The sequence below is a fragment of the Ranitomeya variabilis genome, chromosome 1 (genome assembly GCF_051348905.1).
Source record: "Ranitomeya variabilis isolate aRanVar5 chromosome 1, aRanVar5.hap1, whole genome shotgun sequence".
Classification (NCBI taxonomy): Eukaryota; Metazoa; Chordata; class Amphibia; order Anura; family Dendrobatidae; genus Ranitomeya; species Ranitomeya variabilis.
In genome coordinates this window covers 309,226,318-309,244,980 of record NC_135232.1, presented here as the reverse complement: position 1 = coordinate 309,244,980, position 18,663 = coordinate 309,226,318, and the positions used below count along the sequence as shown (strand labels likewise).

The 18,663-nt window shown below is 45.5% G+C and overlaps 1 protein-coding gene across 1 annotated transcript in view; it reads left to right on the top strand.

Annotated features, from left to right (window-relative positions):
• MED13L (mediator complex subunit 13L) overlaps positions 1 to 18,663 on the top strand; it is a 226,070-nt gene that overhangs the window by 161,807 nt on the left and 45,600 nt on the right. Inside the window, exons 10-18 of the mRNA XM_077296490.1 lie at positions 243 to 965; positions 1,128 to 1,350; positions 2,871 to 2,973; positions 3,166 to 3,275; positions 3,799 to 3,898; positions 5,875 to 6,095; positions 6,264 to 6,469; positions 6,569 to 7,497; positions 10,543 to 10,722. Coding sequence (XP_077152605.1) covers positions 243 to 965; positions 1,128 to 1,350; positions 2,871 to 2,973; positions 3,166 to 3,275; positions 3,799 to 3,898; positions 5,875 to 6,095; positions 6,264 to 6,469; positions 6,569 to 7,497; positions 10,543 to 10,722 — 2,795 coding nt within the window. The remainder of the gene's footprint in view (positions 1 to 242; positions 966 to 1,127; positions 1,351 to 2,870; positions 2,974 to 3,165; positions 3,276 to 3,798; positions 3,899 to 5,874; positions 6,096 to 6,263; positions 6,470 to 6,568; positions 7,498 to 10,542; positions 10,723 to 18,663) is intronic.

The window sequence follows — 18,663 nt, the reverse complement described above, 5'->3', positions numbered from 1 at the left end:
ACCAAAAAGGCACTAATGTAAAGCCCAGCTCTGCCCCTATTTCACACTATTTTTATCTAATCTTTAAAAAATGGGGTGATAGGTTCCCTTTAAGTAATAAGTACAGTGGCATGTAAAAGTTTGGGCACCCCTGGTCAAAACTACTGTTTTTGTGAACAGTTAAGCAAGTTGAAGAAAATGGGCCAGTGCACGGGGTTTCATCTGCATTTTTTTGATCTGCCAAATGTTATTTCTTTCTGCAGGCACAAGTTATCCAAGCAGCGGGGTGCACAAAGTTCAACTCGTCCACCCTCTGTTTCCCAGACTTGTGTGGGTGGCAACCCCTCTTCCAGCAACTGTACCCTACAGCCTTCTGCATCTTCCAAGCACAAACCTAATGATCGCCAGGAGAAGGCAGATAAACTGCAGAAAAAGGCCACAACTCCATTCCATCACCGACCATCTCCAACCCATAGTGAACAATGCATGACACAGGAACAAGCTGTGCAGCAACGCCAAGGAACAGAGCCTGCAGCTGGAACAACCACCACTACATCAAATAGACAGTTTTCTAGTATAACTCCGGCAGGGGAATTAGATCAATTATTGCCCGTTCCTCCTGCAGACTCCCCACATTCGCCTGCCTCACCAATGCCCCCCACTCTTAGTCCACAGCCTCCTCAACAAGAAGTAGAAATTCCTGATCAAGAAGTGGCAGTCTCGAATCTTTACCCTAATGGTTTAGACATGCAACCACTCGATGACAGGACGCTAATGGCGGCTAGCCTTGGCTTGCCTTTGATTACAGAAATGAGTGAGACCAGTTTGTATTGTGCTGGTCTCCCCCAAAATCGGGATGTAGAGGACAGCTGGCATGGTTACAAGCTTCCAACTGTTGGTAGTCAAGATTTTCGTCCACCAGAAATCCAGGGAGAGTGGTACGAGGCCAAGCAGGAGGTGGGAGCTGAGAGCACTGCACTTAAAAGGTAGGAAAGACTTACTGACCTGATGACACGTAGTCTGCACTTTGAAAGTACTAAGTAATGTTTTTGCACCGTGTCAGACATTGACACAAAGCAGATATTTAGCGTGAGTAATAAGCAGACTCTGATTTTTCTAAACCTTATGGTTTCTTTCCATGATTTCAGGCTACTGTCTCAGCCCAACAAACGATTCAAAGTCTTGGATGAGAAGCGCCAAGTTCTTTCAGACCTTAATTATGCCGACCAGCTTCCCTTGCATCCATGCGAAGGCTTTGGGGACTCCACTGATCCATACACATTTGAGGATGGAGATATTAAGTACAGTTTCACCACTGCTAGCAAAAAATGCAAGATGGTAGCAGAACGGGACCTTTCTCGGAAGCAAAAGGTGATTTAAAAAAAAAAAAAAAAAGAAGCTAGGGCAGCTTTGGCCATGACACATGTGATGCTGCCAAATATCTTGGTATGCTGCTGCTACATCGTAGTGTAAGGCTATGTTCACACTGTGTTTTTGCTGCTTTTTGTAATGCAAATTTTCAGCTGCATTTCACGGTACCAGCAAAGTATGAGATTTCAGAAATCTCATGCACACATTTTGTTTTGTTTTTTTCTGACTGTTTTGTCAAAGAGCTGCTGTTATGCCAAATGCTGCATGTCACTTCAGCGTTTTTCACCCATTGAAAGCAATGGGTAGTGCAGAAAGCCCAGGTATCTGGTTTTGCTGCCCAAACCTGAGTAAGTTGAATCAGAGATTTTTTTTAATGTACTAAGCTTTAGTGATGAGCGAATATACCGTATTTTTCCGACCATATTTGGGAGGAAAGTGTGTGTGCGTCTTATGGTCGGAATGTAGCATGTGGGGAGGGGGCAGCGGCTAGTGGGATCGCACTGTGATCCCACGTGCAGGAGGCAGAAAAAATGTCCCAGCTGCCCGGAATCCAGTGCTGGGGAAACCAGCGATGATTAAAGTGCAGTGAATATTCATTAGCTGCTTCCCCGCCCACCTGTCAGCTGAGCAGGGAACAGCAACTGAATACTCCTTCACTAAAACAGTGGACACACATGGCTTCCCCATCGCTGGATTCCTGCAGCAGCTGGGGAGATCTGTGTGTCCCGGGGAGGAAGGGGCAGCAGCAGGGGGCCAGGGGAGACACAAGATCGCCGCATACCTGCCTGGGCTGGATGCTGAGTGCTGGGCATAAAGACCTGTGTGATGTCATGAAGTGGGCGGGCTGGAGCATCACATGGCAGCACAGAGCCCTCCCTCTTCTGATGTCATCACAGGTCCTTCAGACTCCCCACTAGAATCTGCTGGCTTCCTCTTATGACCTGTGCTGTGGAAAGGCAGGGAGGACTCTGTGTGTGCTGTCATGGGATGCTCCAGCTTTTCACCTCACCACAGTGGCTGGCTGGCACAATTAAAAGGTTAGTCTTTACAACACACAATAAAGCACTCTGCCACTCCTGTGGTGGACTATAACTCCCAGCATGTCCTGCAGATCCTATGGCATGCTGGGAGTTATAGTTCTCCCAATGGGATCTTAAAGCAGCACTCCAGTGTTATTTTTCAGTTCTGGAGTGGTGCTTTAAATATAAGCCCTGTGCCCCCATTCTTATACTCACCCTCCAGCGTCTTCATATAGTACTGTACAGCAGCACCATCTTCTACCCGCAGCTTCCAATATAATAACATACTATTATATATAATAACACCACATATAATGGTATGATGTTCAATTTTATGTGGTTGTCAGTGGCCTTGATGTAACCCTCCACCTTCCCAAGTTACCATATTACTAAAGTTGCAAAAGAAATGTTAATAATTTTTGCTAGATGTTCTTTATTCTTCTTTCATCTTTTTTTGGTTGAATTGTACTAATATTTAGTACACATGTCATGTCTTTGCAGGCTGATGAGGAGTTTGATAAAGATGCATCACCTACAGAACATACTGCACCAGTGCCTGATGGGAAAGATGCCATGTCCATTTTTAGCCCCATGTCAAAGTCAGGTAGATACTCCGACTTTGATACATGTCAGGTGATGGAAAGAGTATGTGCTTAGCTAGGAAGATATGTAGCAATAATCTTTGTCTTCCTTTATGGTTATGTATAATAGCATGCAGTATTGTATATGTGACTATGCCAAGATGCCTGCACAAAACTATGCTAAGCAAAACCTTTCCTTGGCAATTGTCTTTCAGACCCACGGCAGGACCGCGGGGTGGCAGCTAGTCTCACACAGGTCACTGATCTGGCACCTTCTCTCAATGACCTGGACAACATATTTGATAATTCTGAAGATGAGGACCTGGTATGTTTTAAAGTCTTTTCTTTACAAGAAAAAAACATAACAATTAGGCTGCCGTCACACTATCAGTATTTGGACAGTATTTTACATCAGTATGTGTAAGCCAAAACCAGGAGTGGAACAATTAGAGGAAAAGTATAATATAAACATATGCACCACTTCTGCATTTATCACCCACTCCTGGTTTTGGCTTGCAAATACTGATGTAAAATACTGACCAACTACATTTGTGTTATATTGCATGCAAAAGTTTTCATCTGCTTATAATCTTGGAAGAGATGGTTTGACGGAACAAAAGCAATTTTAATGGAATGTAGCTCAGGTGCATGCTCGTGCTCTAACATTACACACTTGCACGCTTGTCTTTCTCTGCTCAGTTTATTGATTTTGATCTTGTGAAATTCCAAATTTTTTTGCAATTCAGTGTGGAAAATATACCTTTACTGTCAGAATTTCATGGACTACCAAATAGCAGGATTAGGCCTTTTCATTAGATCATTTTCTCCCCCGTTTTTAAACATTTTAGGCGGGATCACCAGGCACTCGTGCAATGAAAGTTCCCTTGAGCGGGTCAGAGGATCGTAATGTTGGCAAAGATGGCAGAGCAACGGTTCCATACTTGCCAAGTAAGTAGAGTCCTTTACCGTCTGGAGGTTTGCTGACTTGTAAGACAGTGATTTAAAGCTTGGGACTTGCATAGGCTCACTGTATAGCTGGTTGGATGGTGACAATGTATGGTATGGCTTTTGGCATTGACCCAGTAGAGCAGGGGTGGACAATTTATTTTCCCAAGGGCTACATGAGACTGTTACTATTTTGTAGGTCACACTAATAGGATTAAATTAATACTGCTCAATACTAATATAATTATTTTATATTAATTCAGTCCCCACAATATACGGTATGAGCCCCCACTATATACAGTATGAGCTTCACTGTCATAGAATCATAAAATGTTAGAGTTGGAAGGGACCTCAGGGGTCATTTTGCCCAACCCTTAGGTCAATGCAGGATTCACTAAACTATCGTTTTACAGTAAGTCCCACTATATACGGTATGAGCCCCACACAGCCCCTGTATATGGTATGAGCCCTACACAGCCCCACTATATACGGTGTGAGCACCACACAGCCCCACTATATACGGTGTGAGCACCACACAGCCCCACTGTATACGGTATGAGCACCACACGGCCCCGCTATATACGGTATGAGCACCACACGGCCCCACTATATACGGTATGAGCACCACACAGCCCCACTGTATATGGTATGAGCACCACACAGCCCCACTGTATATGGTATGAGCACCACACAGCCCCACTATATACGGTATGAGCACCACACAGCCCCACTATATAAGGTATGGGCACCACACAGCCCCACTATATACACGGTATGAGCACCACACAGCCCCACTATATACGGTATGAGCACCACACAGCCCCACTATATAAGGTATGAGCACCACACAGCCCCACTATATACGGTATGAGCACCACACAGCCCCACTGTATATGGTATGAGCACCACACAGCCCCACTACATACGGTATGAGCACCACACAGCCCCACTATATATGGTATGAGCACCACACAGCCCCACTATATACGGTATGAGCACCACACGGCCCCACTATATACGGTATGAGCACCACACGGCCCCGCTATATACGGTATGAGCACCACACGGCCCCACTATATACGGTATGAGCACCACACGGCCCCGCTATATACGGTATGAGCACCACACGGCCCCGCTATATACGGTATGAGCACCACACGGCCCCGCTATATACGGTATGAGCACCACACAGCCCCACTATATACGGTATGAGTACCACAGGCCGCACTTTGCCCAGGTCAGCAATAGAATGATCGTATGACATGTCACTTGCACCCTGCCCTAAATTATGTTGAGGCATTTGTCAGCAAGTAGTGGTACAGCCTATTTCTTATTACCACCTTAACTAGAAGCATTGATGCAGACAGACTACCCTACTTTGTTGCACTGACTTTATCGTTGAAATCTTTACAGGAATTTGATGCAATATTTTTGCAGTAGCAGCACTTAATTACAGCACTACATTCATTGTTCGTTTCTAGTTCTACTCTTGCACAAAAAAACCTCTTTGACAGACCAAAAGGAGTATTCTCAAGTTTAAAAGTTGTTCCCTAGCCACGGGATAGGGGATAATGTTCCAATCACTGGGGTATGACTGCTGCGGCCCCACCGATCCCGAGAACCGGTTAAAGCAGAAGTCTATCATGAGCATTGCCTCTCCATTCGTTCTTGTGGGAGCACCGAAGATCAGCCTAGCGCTTCGCTTGGCAATCTCTATTGCTCTCATTAAAATTGAATGTAGCGGTGTGTGCATGATTGACCTCTGCTCCATCTGGTTCTCTGGATCAGTGGTGGGAGGGGGGGGGGGGGGGCATGGCAGTCACACCCAGGCAGTTGAAAAGTTATCCCCAAGTTAGTGGCTAGTGGATGACTTTTAAAGTTCAGAACACTCCTTTTGAGGGAGTTGCGCAACCAAAGCCTTGCTTTTTAACATTGTTGTGAACCCTTCCCCATTATGTATTGCCTTTTACTTCCTTTAGCAACAGCCGATCTGCAGAGGATGTTTCCCACCCCGCCATCTCTGGAGCAACATCCTGCCTTTTCCCCTATTATGATGTACAAGGATACCATGGGCACAGACACTGCAACTACTCTTGGTATGATGGAAAGTCCAATGGTTAATTTGGCCTCCATGCAACACGTAGATTTCAAAATGGAAATTGAGGAAGGCCTTTGCAGTCCTAAACCTGAGGAGATTAAGGTATGGATGTATTCCCTGTGACTTTAAATCTGATGTAGTGTGACAGTTCTTAAAAGCACATTAGCTGAATAGAACAAAATGTGGTATCAGCCATGCTACGCGCACATCTTGTTCTTGTACATGTTTCGTGTTCGTTTTATCTTCTAACAGTGATTTGTTTTGCAATAGGACTTTTCCTATGTGTACAGAGTCCCTTCCTATCAACCCTTTCTGGGTACCTCAATGTTTGCACCGCTTAAATCATTGCCCAGTCAGTGCCTGCTGTTCTTGAAAATACCAGATGCCTGCATATATCGACCCTCCTGGGCTGCCCCTCCAAAAATTCAACACCTTCCTTTACCACCTGCTGCTCCTTTTAACAGAGATGGCTATATGTGAGTATAGTTACTGTGCAATTGTTGCATTGGGTGATTCTGAAATTTGTGTTTAGTTTTTTTTTTCTTCACATATTTTCCATTTCTCCCCATTTATAGGAATGTGCCAAGTGAAGGGAGTTTGACAGATCAAGATTACCTGCAGCTCAACACTCCACAGACCAACACCCCTCTTGCTCCTTGTAGCACTGCTCCACCCAGCAATGGGGGAACTGGTGGCGTCTTGCCTTCTCCAGCTACTCCCAGGTTTTCTGTGCCCACTCCTCGCACACCAAGAACTCCTAGAACTCCAAAAGGTGCTGGAGGGGCCAGTGGCCAAGGTTCAGTGAAGTATGACAGCACAGACCTCTGTTCTCCAGCTTCTACTCCATCTACTACAAGACCATTGAGTTCTGTTGAGCCTGCCAGCAGTCACCCCGCTCCTGAGGCCCACAGCCTTTACGTTACATTACTTCTCTCTGACTCTGTGCTAAACATTTTCAAGGACAGGAACTTTGATAGTTGTTGCATATGTGCCTGCAATCTGAACATCAAAGGATCTGATGTAGGCATCTACATCCCAGACTCTTCAAATGAAGACCAGTATCGTTGCACCTGTGGCTTCAGTGCCATTGTCAACCGTAGACTCGGTTACCACTCTGGCCTGTTTATTGAGGATGAGATGGACATATTTGGTAGATCCTCCTACATTGGGCAGGCAGTGGAAAGAAGACTAAACATGAGAGAGGCAGCAAGGAGAATTGAGGACCCTCCTCCACCTGCCCTTCTTTTACTTCTGCAGAGTCAATGCACTAGGCCTTTCACCATTACTGGGGGAACGTGGGACCTTTCCTGTAACAAATCCGAGTATTTTTTGGAAGGCCCCAATACTAACTTGGACAAAGTGAGGGTGGAAAGTTCAGACGCTTGGCCAGAATGCTTGAATGCACTAGAGCAGGGAAGACAGTATGTGGATAATCCAACTGGGGGAAGAGTTGATGAATCTTTGGTCAGAAGTGCAACCTTCCACCTTTGGCCACACAACAATGGTGAGCATTTAAAATCGTGAAGGTCATTAATGCAACTGCATGTGATCTGTCTATATATCACTAATCTACTCTTCTTCCGTAGTGGTGACTTTTCTACCATTTCTAGGACTGTAATAGGCAATTCTGTGAGAGGTTAACAATATTTTCCTATAACCCAGGTTGCTAGACATAATCACCTATACTTTTAGGCAGAGGGCATCATGTCTCACTGGTGAAGCTTATACCCAGGAGTCATACATCAACTGAATATTGAGAATAGCTCAATACTTGATGCCAGCCATATCCAGGCACTTCTCTGGTGTCTGTTACACTGATCACAGGGATTGCTTTTTAGTCATTGCCTAATGCAGTTTGATCATGATGTTGAAAAGTGATGTTGACAATCAAAAGCGTCTATTTTTATGAATACCGTATATACTCGAGTATAAGCCGACCCGAGTATAAGCCGACCCCCCTAATTTTGCCACAAAAAACTGGGAAAACTTATTGACTCGAGTATAAGCCTAGGGTGGAAAATGCAGCAGCTACCGGTGAATTTCAAAAATAAAAATAGATGCTCCATACCGTTCATTATTGCCCCAAAGGAGGTTCCATATAAAGCTGTGCCATATATAATGCTCCATACCATTCATTATGGCCCCATAGATGCTCCATATATAGCTGTGCCATATAGAATGTTCTGCACCGTTCATTATGGCCCCATAGATGCTCCTTATAAAGCTGTGCCATATATAATGCTCTGCACCATTCATTATGGCCCCATAGATGCCCCATATACAATGCTCTGCACCGTTCATTATTGCCCCATAGATGCTCCTTATTAAGCTGTGCCATATATGCTCTGCACTGTTCATTATTGCCCCATAGATGCTCCTTATAAAGCTGTGCCAAATATGCTCTGCACTGTTCATTGTTGCCCCATAGATGTGCCATATAAATCTGTGCCATATATAATGCTCTGCAACGTTGCCCCATAGATACTCCACATAAATCTGTGCCATATATAACGCTGCTGCTGCAATAAAAAAAAAACAACACATACCTCTGTTGCTTGCAGCTCCTCAGCGTCCCGTCCCGGCGTCTCTCCGCACTGACTGATCAGGCAGAGGGCGGCGCGCACACTATATGCGTCATCGCGCCCTCTGACCTGAACAGTCAGAACAAGAGGACGTGAAGACAGAGCGGCGCCCGGCGTGTGGAACGTGGACAGGTGAATATAAAATACTCACCTAGTCCCGGCGATCCTGGCGCTCCCCCTGCCTGTCACACTGTCTTCGGGTGCCGCAGCTCTTCCTCTGTCAGCGGTCACCGGCACCGCTGATTAGAGAAATGAATAGGCGGCTCCGCCCCTATGGGTGTGGAGTCCATAATCATTTCTCTAATGAGCGGTCCCACGTGACCGCTGAACAGGGGAAGAGCTGCGGCACCGAAGACAGTGTGACAGGCACGGGGAGCGTCAGGATCGCCGGGACTAGGTGAGTATGCCTCAGCGCCCTCTCCCCCTCACCCGCCGACCCCACCGCCGACCGTGACTCGAGTATAAGCCGAGAGGGGCACTTTCAGCCCAAAAATTTGGGCTGAAAATCTCGGCTTATACTCGAGTATATACGGTACTTAATCCAGCTTGGAAGGGTATACATCTACTCCCTGATTACCTCCCCCAAGTAAGACTGGTGTGATGTTTTGGATCTGTTCAACCTGATAGACCAGCAGAGAAAGAGAAAAAAGTAATACAAAAAGCTATAAGATGTTGTCAAGTAGAAGACCTCACTAAGCCATAGGTACAGCAGTAGTTATACCTAATTTTGTCTGCACCATATACAGTATCCGATTAGTCTGATCTCAGATGAACTTGTGGTGAATTTGTTCTTGTGTAGAGCATCAGGTCTCAATAAGAGTGTACTGCATGGAGGAGGGACAGTTCAGAATCTTTAGCTACAGTGTATCTAAGCTGCCATCATAGCAGGCCGTCAGAACCTAAGGCCTCTTTCACACTTCAGTCTTTTTATTTCAGTCAAAATCCGTCGTTTTGTGAAAAAAAAAAAAAAAAAAAAAAACGGATCCGGCGAATTTTCTCGCTGGATCCATCTTTTTCTCATAGACTTGTATTAGGGACGGATTACAACAGATGGCCTCATGTTTCATCCGTCGTGCGCTGGATCCGTCGGAATTTGTTTATTCGTCGTCTGGAGAGGACGGACAAAGTAACGTTTTTTTTTGTCTGTGTCGAAAAGTCGGACAGCGAGTGGATCCAGCGGCGTCCGTCATTGGCTAGAATGGAAGCCTATGGGCGCAGGATCCGTCACATGACAAAATCCAGCGACGGATTCCGTTTTTTTTTTTACACTGAGCATGCTCCAAAACTGTATTTAGTAGCCAATTGGCCAGACATCTCCAAATCTATATAAACCTGCCATGTGGCTTCATTCCTCAATGTGCCAGCAAGAAGCATACAAGCAATAAGCCTGCCACCAACCTGCCTGATGGATAGATGCATAGATGGTCACAATATTTGCTAGAACTCCTTCCATTTCTGCCACTTGCGCTACAACCTCTCAAAGATGGGGTGTTAAAACACTCAATATATAGGTTTCCTTTATTTTCCAGTAGCCAATCACATTTGGGAGACTCCCATTTGGAGATGTGAAAAAAACGGATCCGTCAAAGAAACTGATGAAAAACCGGATGTGACGGATGCAACGGATCCGGTTTTTCGACGGATCAGCTATACAGATCTGTCGAAAAAAACGGATCTGTTTCTGTTTTTCACAATTTTTGACGGATCCGTCGCAGCGACGGATTTTGACTGACGTCAGAAGACTGAAGTGTGAAAGAGGCCTAACCGCCCAGGAAACCCACCTAAAGATGACACTTTTCTGCAAATGTGAATGTGTTATTTAAATACATGCTATTTGACGAAAGTTGTCAAAATTTTTGCATAGGTCTTTGTGAGCTTTTGTGGTTCTTGGTAATGTTCTTATAAAAAAAGGAAAAAAAAAAAGCATGATCCAAGTAATTGAATTTGTCCCTCCCTTTTCTCTTTAGTGCTTGATGTAAGCATGCTCCCATCTCAGGATGTGGTGCGCATGCTATTATCCCTACAGCCATTCCTGCAGGATGCCATCCAAAAGAAAAGGACAGGACGGACCTGGGAGAACATACAGCATGTGCAGGGTCCCCTGACGTGGCAGCAGTTTCACAAGATGGCTGGACGTGGATCCTATGGTATGATGGTCAGGTTTCCACTGTTGGTGCTCTTTAATAGTAAATGGTATACTTGTGCTTACTGTGCTGTAGGATACATTTTGAATGGAACTTGTCAGCACATTTTTACACATGGATGTAGTAGTCCAGGTATATAGGCACTTGTCTCCCAATAAAACCGACCAAAAAGTCCAAAAAAGTATATTTTTATTTCTTACATAAAATTAAAAATCAGGACAAACACAATGGGACATAAATGCACAAGTATAATCACCAGATATAATAAAAATAGTCTAAAAAGAGTAGAAAAAAGTCGCAAGGACACACATCCACATATAATAAGTACAACCCAACACCCCCTGAAGAAGGCTACAAGCCGAAATGCACATCGGGTTGGCACGCCATCCACTGTGTGAGGGACTGCATCACGTTTGTAAGTATATCACTGGCCGTTTTCTATACTTTTACATACTTTTGAATTTTGGCTCAGTCCCCTCATTGTCCAAACCATACTAAAAAACCTGAACGTCAGTAAATTACTGCACACGGCGACTCAATGATATATAGCTAGCATAGGAGGAATGAGTCAAAAAGCTGAACAAAAGAGTACCATAAAGATATATTTATTGAAAATTCATAATCCACTAAAAAACATCATATATAGTAGTACAACAATTATAAATAGTGACTAAATCCAAGGTGCGACTAAACCTCCAGGTACACAAGACGGGACAGTAATGTACATATTATTGCGGTAACTTGTAACTTATAACCTCTGCATATGTGCATGTGTGCACTTGGTTCCGATGCGTACTGACATGTATACCATAGTGATATACCATCACCTACCATAAAACGTATCATGAACCAACATCCCGCAATATTAGCATATAAATAATAGTACTAAGGGAGTTAATTACCCATAGATGTCCGTAGTGGTCCGTCCAGGTCCTGGATATGTGCCCCGACGCGCGTTTCGTGTTGATATGTGACCGCTTCCTCAGGGGGATTTAGTCACTATTTATAATTGTTGTACTACTATATATGATGTTTTTTAGTGGATTATGAATTTTCAATAAATATATCTTTATGGTACTCTTTTGTTCAGCTTTTTGACTCTTATTCCTCCTATGCTAGCCATACTAAAAAAAACGCTCAAACAAATAATATTTAGGATCCTAGAAAAAAACAAAAAACCAAAAACAACAAGGATCCCTAAAATGTAACTTTTATTATTTAAAGCTAAAGTCTATTTGTTCCAAATTTAGAAACATTGCTGTATAAATACAAAACAATATGAACACAAGGAAAGAACCCGATACGGACTAACAGACCCTGCCAGGTGCCCTAATACTGGTCCCTATCTGACAGCGGAGGTTGGCACCCTAAGTTTCAGCGGTAGGCGCCCCCGCTCCTCGACGGCTGGCCCTGATAGCCCTATACAGACCCTGCGTTCCCTAAAAAGACATAGAAAACAATACCAGTGTATTCAATACCAAAAAATTGAAAAAAATATAAAAACTCAAAAAAATGCAGAAAATAAAGCAGAAAAAATCAAAAAAACTTAACAAAGCAAAAAAAGCACAAAATTTGTTATTTGCCCCCAAAAAGAGAGTCCCTAAATAGGGAATAAGAGATTACAACAACTCATTGGGTAGACACACAATACCAATTCCTCGTTTATCCAAAATGTAAAATAGCAAAGAGCCACTCCACCTGATTCTCATAATATTCCAGTCAACCCTGTGGTTACATATGTCCAAAATTATAACTGGTCAAATGACCCCTAGGTATACGAATACTCCTAATAGGACAGTGGCCCACAAAGGCACAAAATAACAAAAGCATCCCAACAAAACAGGGGACCCCAGAGCATACTCATCAAAAACAACCATATAGAGACCACCCCATCCTAATAACTCAGTCTAATAATGCAATCAACGCTTCTACTCATCTGTGTCCCAGTGATATACTTCAAGCGTTGTGGGTAGTCGTTCAGTCATATAGCTCTAGCGGTCTCCAGCGGGGATGTCCTCCCTATTACTCCCGACGCGTTTCCCCCCGCGGGAATCCCGGGGGTTTATCAGGGGATATGGAGCAATGCCAAATGATGAGAGGGTGCAGGAGCGCCATTCATATCCGTGCCGTATTATATACCTTACTGATCTGCATACTCCACGTGGAGACAAGTTCCGCCCCCTAGCCACGCGCCGGGATATGCGTCACTGGACCGCATTAGCGTCCCAGACGCGAGGCATGACGTGCTCAGCAGGGAGGTGCGCGCATTGTGGGAATTCCCCCTTCTATTTCCTTTCTCACCAGTTCCATCACACAGCGCATGCGTCCAGCCATAACAGCGGCGCCACAAACGCCAGAGGAAACTGAATAAGAAGGTGTAGCCAAAGAAGCAGTATCCTCCCCCAGCCTTCCAACGTCACTCAGGGAGCTATAACCACGCCCCCCTCTGCACACAAAGGCGCACATAGTACACAACACTCAATTGCTGGTATATTCAGCAAGCAAGATATATATAATTTGGCATCCGCCCAGGAGCCTGCATACAGTAAAAACGCAAACCGCATCAGAAATTGTTTATATGCCAGATGAACGAGCCTATAATAAGAGAACTCGCCTCAAAAAACAATGTGTAAACCAATAAAGTTAAATATAAAGCGGCATAATCCACAGGCACCTATCAAGTGATTAAATAACCATATCATACGGTATAAATAACCGCTCCAGAAATACAAAATATTAGTGACATGAACAAACACCAAACCGGGAACAAACCCATACAAAAAATATATATATAAGGAACTAATATTCCTATTCTTTTTAGGGTACAAATATACCCGACAGGTTAAATATATAAGGACCCTAGATGGTTTTAGATGAAGCTCGTAAAGGACATCTGTTCGTTGAGACCCAGAGGGCTCACCGACCTCATCAAATAAATCCATCTTGTTTCTCGTTGTACAATTTTCCTATCCCAATCTCCCAATCTAAGTGAGGGGGAGATCACCTCAATCACCTTAAAACTCAGGGAACCGGGGTCACCCCCGTGTATCTCATTCACATGTCGTGCCACAGGGGTATCTCTGTTATGTCTGATATCCCCCAGATGTTCTCCAACACGTACACGAAGTTCCCGCTTGGTCTTACCCACATAATCTTTCGGACAGGAACAGGTGCACACATAAACCACTCCCACTGTTCTGCAATTTGCAAAATGTCTCATCTGAAAAGATCTTCCCGTTCAGAGCTCTTGAACATTTTAGACGGCAATACATGATTACAGAACGAACAATGTCCACACCTGAAAGTCCCAAGGGACCTGTTCTCCAACCAAGTACCAGGTTTTTTTGGGGGTGCGTAATGGCTGTGTACAACCATATCCTTTATCGATCTCCCCCTCCTGTAAGTGACCGAGGGATATGGGGATATGTGCTCGCCGATGTCCGGATCCGACTTCAGAATCTGCCAGTACTTTTTCAATATCCGGCAGACTGTCTGACTGGTCGTCATACGTACCAATAAGACGTGTCATAGATACCGTATCATCATTTCTCTTTGGTATCAGCAAGGAGGCACGGTTAGTATTGTATGCGGCATGATATGCGGAATCAACAACATCACTCTGGTATCCCCTATCTTCAAAACGATGTTTAAGATCCAAGGATTTTACCTCGAAATCCCCCATCCTGGAATAATTTCTCCGCAGTCTAAAAAATTGGCCCTTGGGGATACCCCTTTTAAGAGGACACGGGTGGTGGCTTTCCTACCTCAACAGGCTATTTGTAGCCGTGGGCTTCCGAAAGATAGTAGTGTTGAGGAGGCCATACCATACTACTTTCTTTCTCGCTTCATTGGGGACAGAGGTAACCATGGGTGTATGCTGCTGTCGCTAGGAGGCTGACACTATGCAAATAAGGAAATGTTAACTCCTCCTCGGCAGTATACACCCTCCGACAGGCACAATGCAACTTAGTTTTTGCTTAGTGTCTAGGAGGCAAACCTGGATCTAACACCAGATCTGCATTATTTTATTTTACAAGATTTTTGTGTGTTATTAATCATTTCCCTTTCTCTTTCAGATTCACTTCTTCAGGTAACAGGGTGCAGATTCTCACCCTGTTTTTCCCACATTTAAGCGACCGAGAGAGCAGTGTGGTACTCCCCACATCGCCCACTCTCGGACCCGCTGGCAGGACTTCGTCCCCTGTCACCCTTACGGGTGTTTCAGGGTGACTTTTTGGTGGCCAGTCCTCGCCTTTTCCCATCCTCACCCCTCTCCTCAGAGAGGGCTGAGAGGAAGACTGTGGTCATCTATGGTGACCTCCCCCCTTCTTGTAAGGGGTTGACGCCGTCATCTTACTCCCAGGACCCTCTTCTTCTCCGAGGGATTCTGACGTGATCCTCAGACACCAAGGCGCCGGATTTAAGCAAGGTAGCAAGTGGGGCAGGAGCCTATTTTTTCACCTCCCCAGGGCAGCGCTCACCGGTCTCTAGATTTCAAATTTCCCGCCTAATCGCACGATTCCCGGCATATTGCAGCCTTCTCCTTCCTTCGTTAGGCCACGCCCCCCTTGCCAGTCTAGGCCTATCAGCGCGGCACTTTCATTTTCTCCAGCGCCGGGCACACCCCCTCTGCTGTGCACTGCCTCGGCTCTCCACTTCGACACGCCTCCTCAGGCGCGACGGCCTATCAGGACGCCGGTTTCTTTTTCTTGTGTACGAACACAGATTTGCCCGCCGACCGCTCGCTCCAGCGTCGCATGGCCAGAGAGAACTGCGTCCATCTTGGCGGGCTCCTTCAGCATCTTCAGGATTCGGAGGGAGACACGGTACCTGCGCTGCTTATGCAGTCGCTGGGTGTCTGGTAGGCTCTGCATTCCCTGCCTCCTTCCTCGGCTTTACTCCCTTGAGCAGCATCGCCTTCTTAGCGTTCTGCTGCAGTCCTCACTTAAGCAATATCGCCGGCATAGCATTCTGCTACAGCCCTCTTCAGCAGTATCGCCTTTATCGTATCCTGCTGCAGTCCTCATTCAGGCTCTACCTATGCCCAACCCCACACAGGCCTCCGGCTACAAACCCACGGTGACTCATTACGCTTGTGCCCGCTGTAAGAGAAAGTGGGCTTCTGGCCAGCCGTCGCCTTTCTGTCTGTCCTGCAGTCCTTCCATCATACAAAGAGTAAATGTTCCAGCTCCTTAAAAAATGTTTTCTTTATTGTCCAATAGTTAAAATATCATAGTAGGCACAATCCCTTGTGGATAATAATATGCACAGAGCAGGCACTAATGATCCAGCTACGCGTTTCGATCCTACATGGATCCTTTTCACAGCTCGGTCGGTGAGCTGGCTAGGGCTTCGCCCAAATTTTACTTTTGAGTCCTTCCACCATGTCTGTCCCTCAGGAAGCTCCTATTGCTCAGGATGAGTGCACCCTCCCCCGGAGTGGGCTGTTGCTATGTCTCAGTCGGTCTTAGACCTGACAAATGTGTCCCAGTCCCTGGTACAGGTCCTGGAACGCTTGCCGCTTCTATCTTCTGCCACCAGTGCCACGAACGCCTCCCACAGCGATTCGCTCGCACCTGACCACGACCCGCACAGGGTCAGATTGGAGAAAGGATCCACAAAAAGGACTCTGTCTAGCTCCTCATCCAGCTCTCCGGAACCCGTGGCACCATCTACAATACCCCTCTCCACCCGTTCCCCCTCCTCTGAGGCGGACGTGTGGTCGGATGTACTTTAGCACTCATAGTTTCAAATTGAAGGACAGCATCCAATCCAGGTGAAGATCATAGATATCTTTATTGTGCCATAATGCAACGTTTCAACCCCTAAGGGTCTTTGTCAAGCATACACAACAGTGACATTGGCGGCCTTATATAGGAAGTAGACACCTATCCCCAATTAGGTCCGCCCATGAAAATTTACATATAACATAATAAGTGATCAGAATACAAAATTGTGCAAAACTTAACATATACAAAGTTAAAAACACAACATGATGTCCATAAAAGATCTAATACTCTTTAACTCCATCCGTGATCGGTTCCATAAGCACATGTATCATATTCAACATAAACAAACAGTGTTAGCTGTCAGTTCTGAACCTATCAGCAAGGTCTCCCATGTAGCTAACCTGCCAATAGTATCCATTCATTCATCCCAAAAAGCCCGCCGATATATGCAGCCAATCCTATGAACTGTTGCTCTAGCCTCATAGCCAATCATGGCTCCATCTCTGCATTTTACCCAGCAGCTCACAAACCTGATTATAGCGGCAGCCAGCATGCACCCGTTCGAACAAAAGCCGGAAGTCGGAGCAATCCCCAGCGCGCACGCGCATGCCTCCGCCGTCTCTATAGCAACGCCCAGCTGACACAAAGGTAACGACGCGCCCGGCGAGACCGAAACAAACCCCAGCGCGCACGCGCATACGTCCTCCATCACCACAGCGACGCTCAGCTAACACAGGGATAGCGACGCGCTCAGTGAGACCGCAGCAAACCCCAGTGCGCACGCGTCCTCCGTCTCCACAGTAACGCTTAGCTGACAGGAATAGCGGTGAAAATGACAAAAATCACGCATGCCCACTATCTAAAGGGCATAGTTTGGTGTATGTACAAAACCAACACCACAATATCGGCAATGGTGTATGTTCTAATCCAAGAACTCTCACACTCCGTCGCAAGCTAACACTAGAATGTATAAAAGAAAACGCTACAGCGTTAAGGCAGATTCCACCCGCCACACAGAAGTTTAGTTATGTATAATACAGTGGTCAAGCCAAAATCAATTTGGAAGCCCAAAGTTAGTGCCCACGATCGACCGTCACCCAATACTATCAAAATAAACAGTATTGCACATATACCCCGGCTGACGTCAGCCGGGCGGGCTAAATATTGATTACAATCTCATATTGTGCACATCCTGATTTATCCACTCTCATGGGCGTTTTTTGATACGTGCGTCTCGGAATCTGTGGGATTTGTTTTTAGAGGGTGATTGGTTAACATGATGTCCTTTGTGAAGACTCCGTTTTTTTTTTTTTTTTTTTGTTTTCTTTATTTATGGTTTAATATGGAGTGTTTAGGGTTTGGTTGCCTTACATACATATAGCCGGGGTATATGTGCAATACTGTTTATTTTGATAGTATTGGGTGACGGTCGATCGTGGGCACTAACTTTGGGCTTCCAAATTGATTTTGGCTTGACCACTGTATTATACATAACTAAACTTCTGTGTGGCGGGTGGAATCTGCCTTAACGCTGTAGCGTTTTCTTTTATACATTCTAGTGTTAGCTTGCGACGGAGTGTGAGAGTTCTTGGATTAGAACATACACCATTGCCGATATTGTGGTGTTGGTTTTGTACATACACCAAACTATGCCCTTTAGATAGTGGGCATGCGTGATTTTTGTCATTTTCACCGCTATTCCTGTCAGCTAAGCGTTACTGTGGAGACGGAGGACGCGTGCGCACTGGGGTTTGCTGCGGTCTCACTGAGCGCGTCGCTATCCCTGTGTTAGCTGAGCGTCGCTGTGGTGATGGAGGACGTATGCGCGTGCGCGCTGGGGTTTGTTTCGGTCTCGCCGGGCGCGTCGTTACCTTTGTGTCAGCTGGGCGTTGCTATAGAGACGGCGGAGGCATGCGCGTGCGCGCTGGGGATTGCTCCGACTTCCGGCTTTTGTTCGAACGGGTGCATGCTGGCTGCCGCTATAATCAGGTTTGTGAGCTGCTGGGTAAAATGCAGAGATGGAGCCATGATTGGCTATGAGGCTAGAGCAACAGTTCATAGGATTGGCTGCATATATCGGCGGGCTTTTTGGGATGAATGAATGGATACTATTGGCAGGTTAGCTACATGGGAGACCTTGCTGATAGGTTCAGAACTGACAGCTAACACTGTTTGTTTATGTTGAATATGATACATGTGCTTATGGAACCGATCA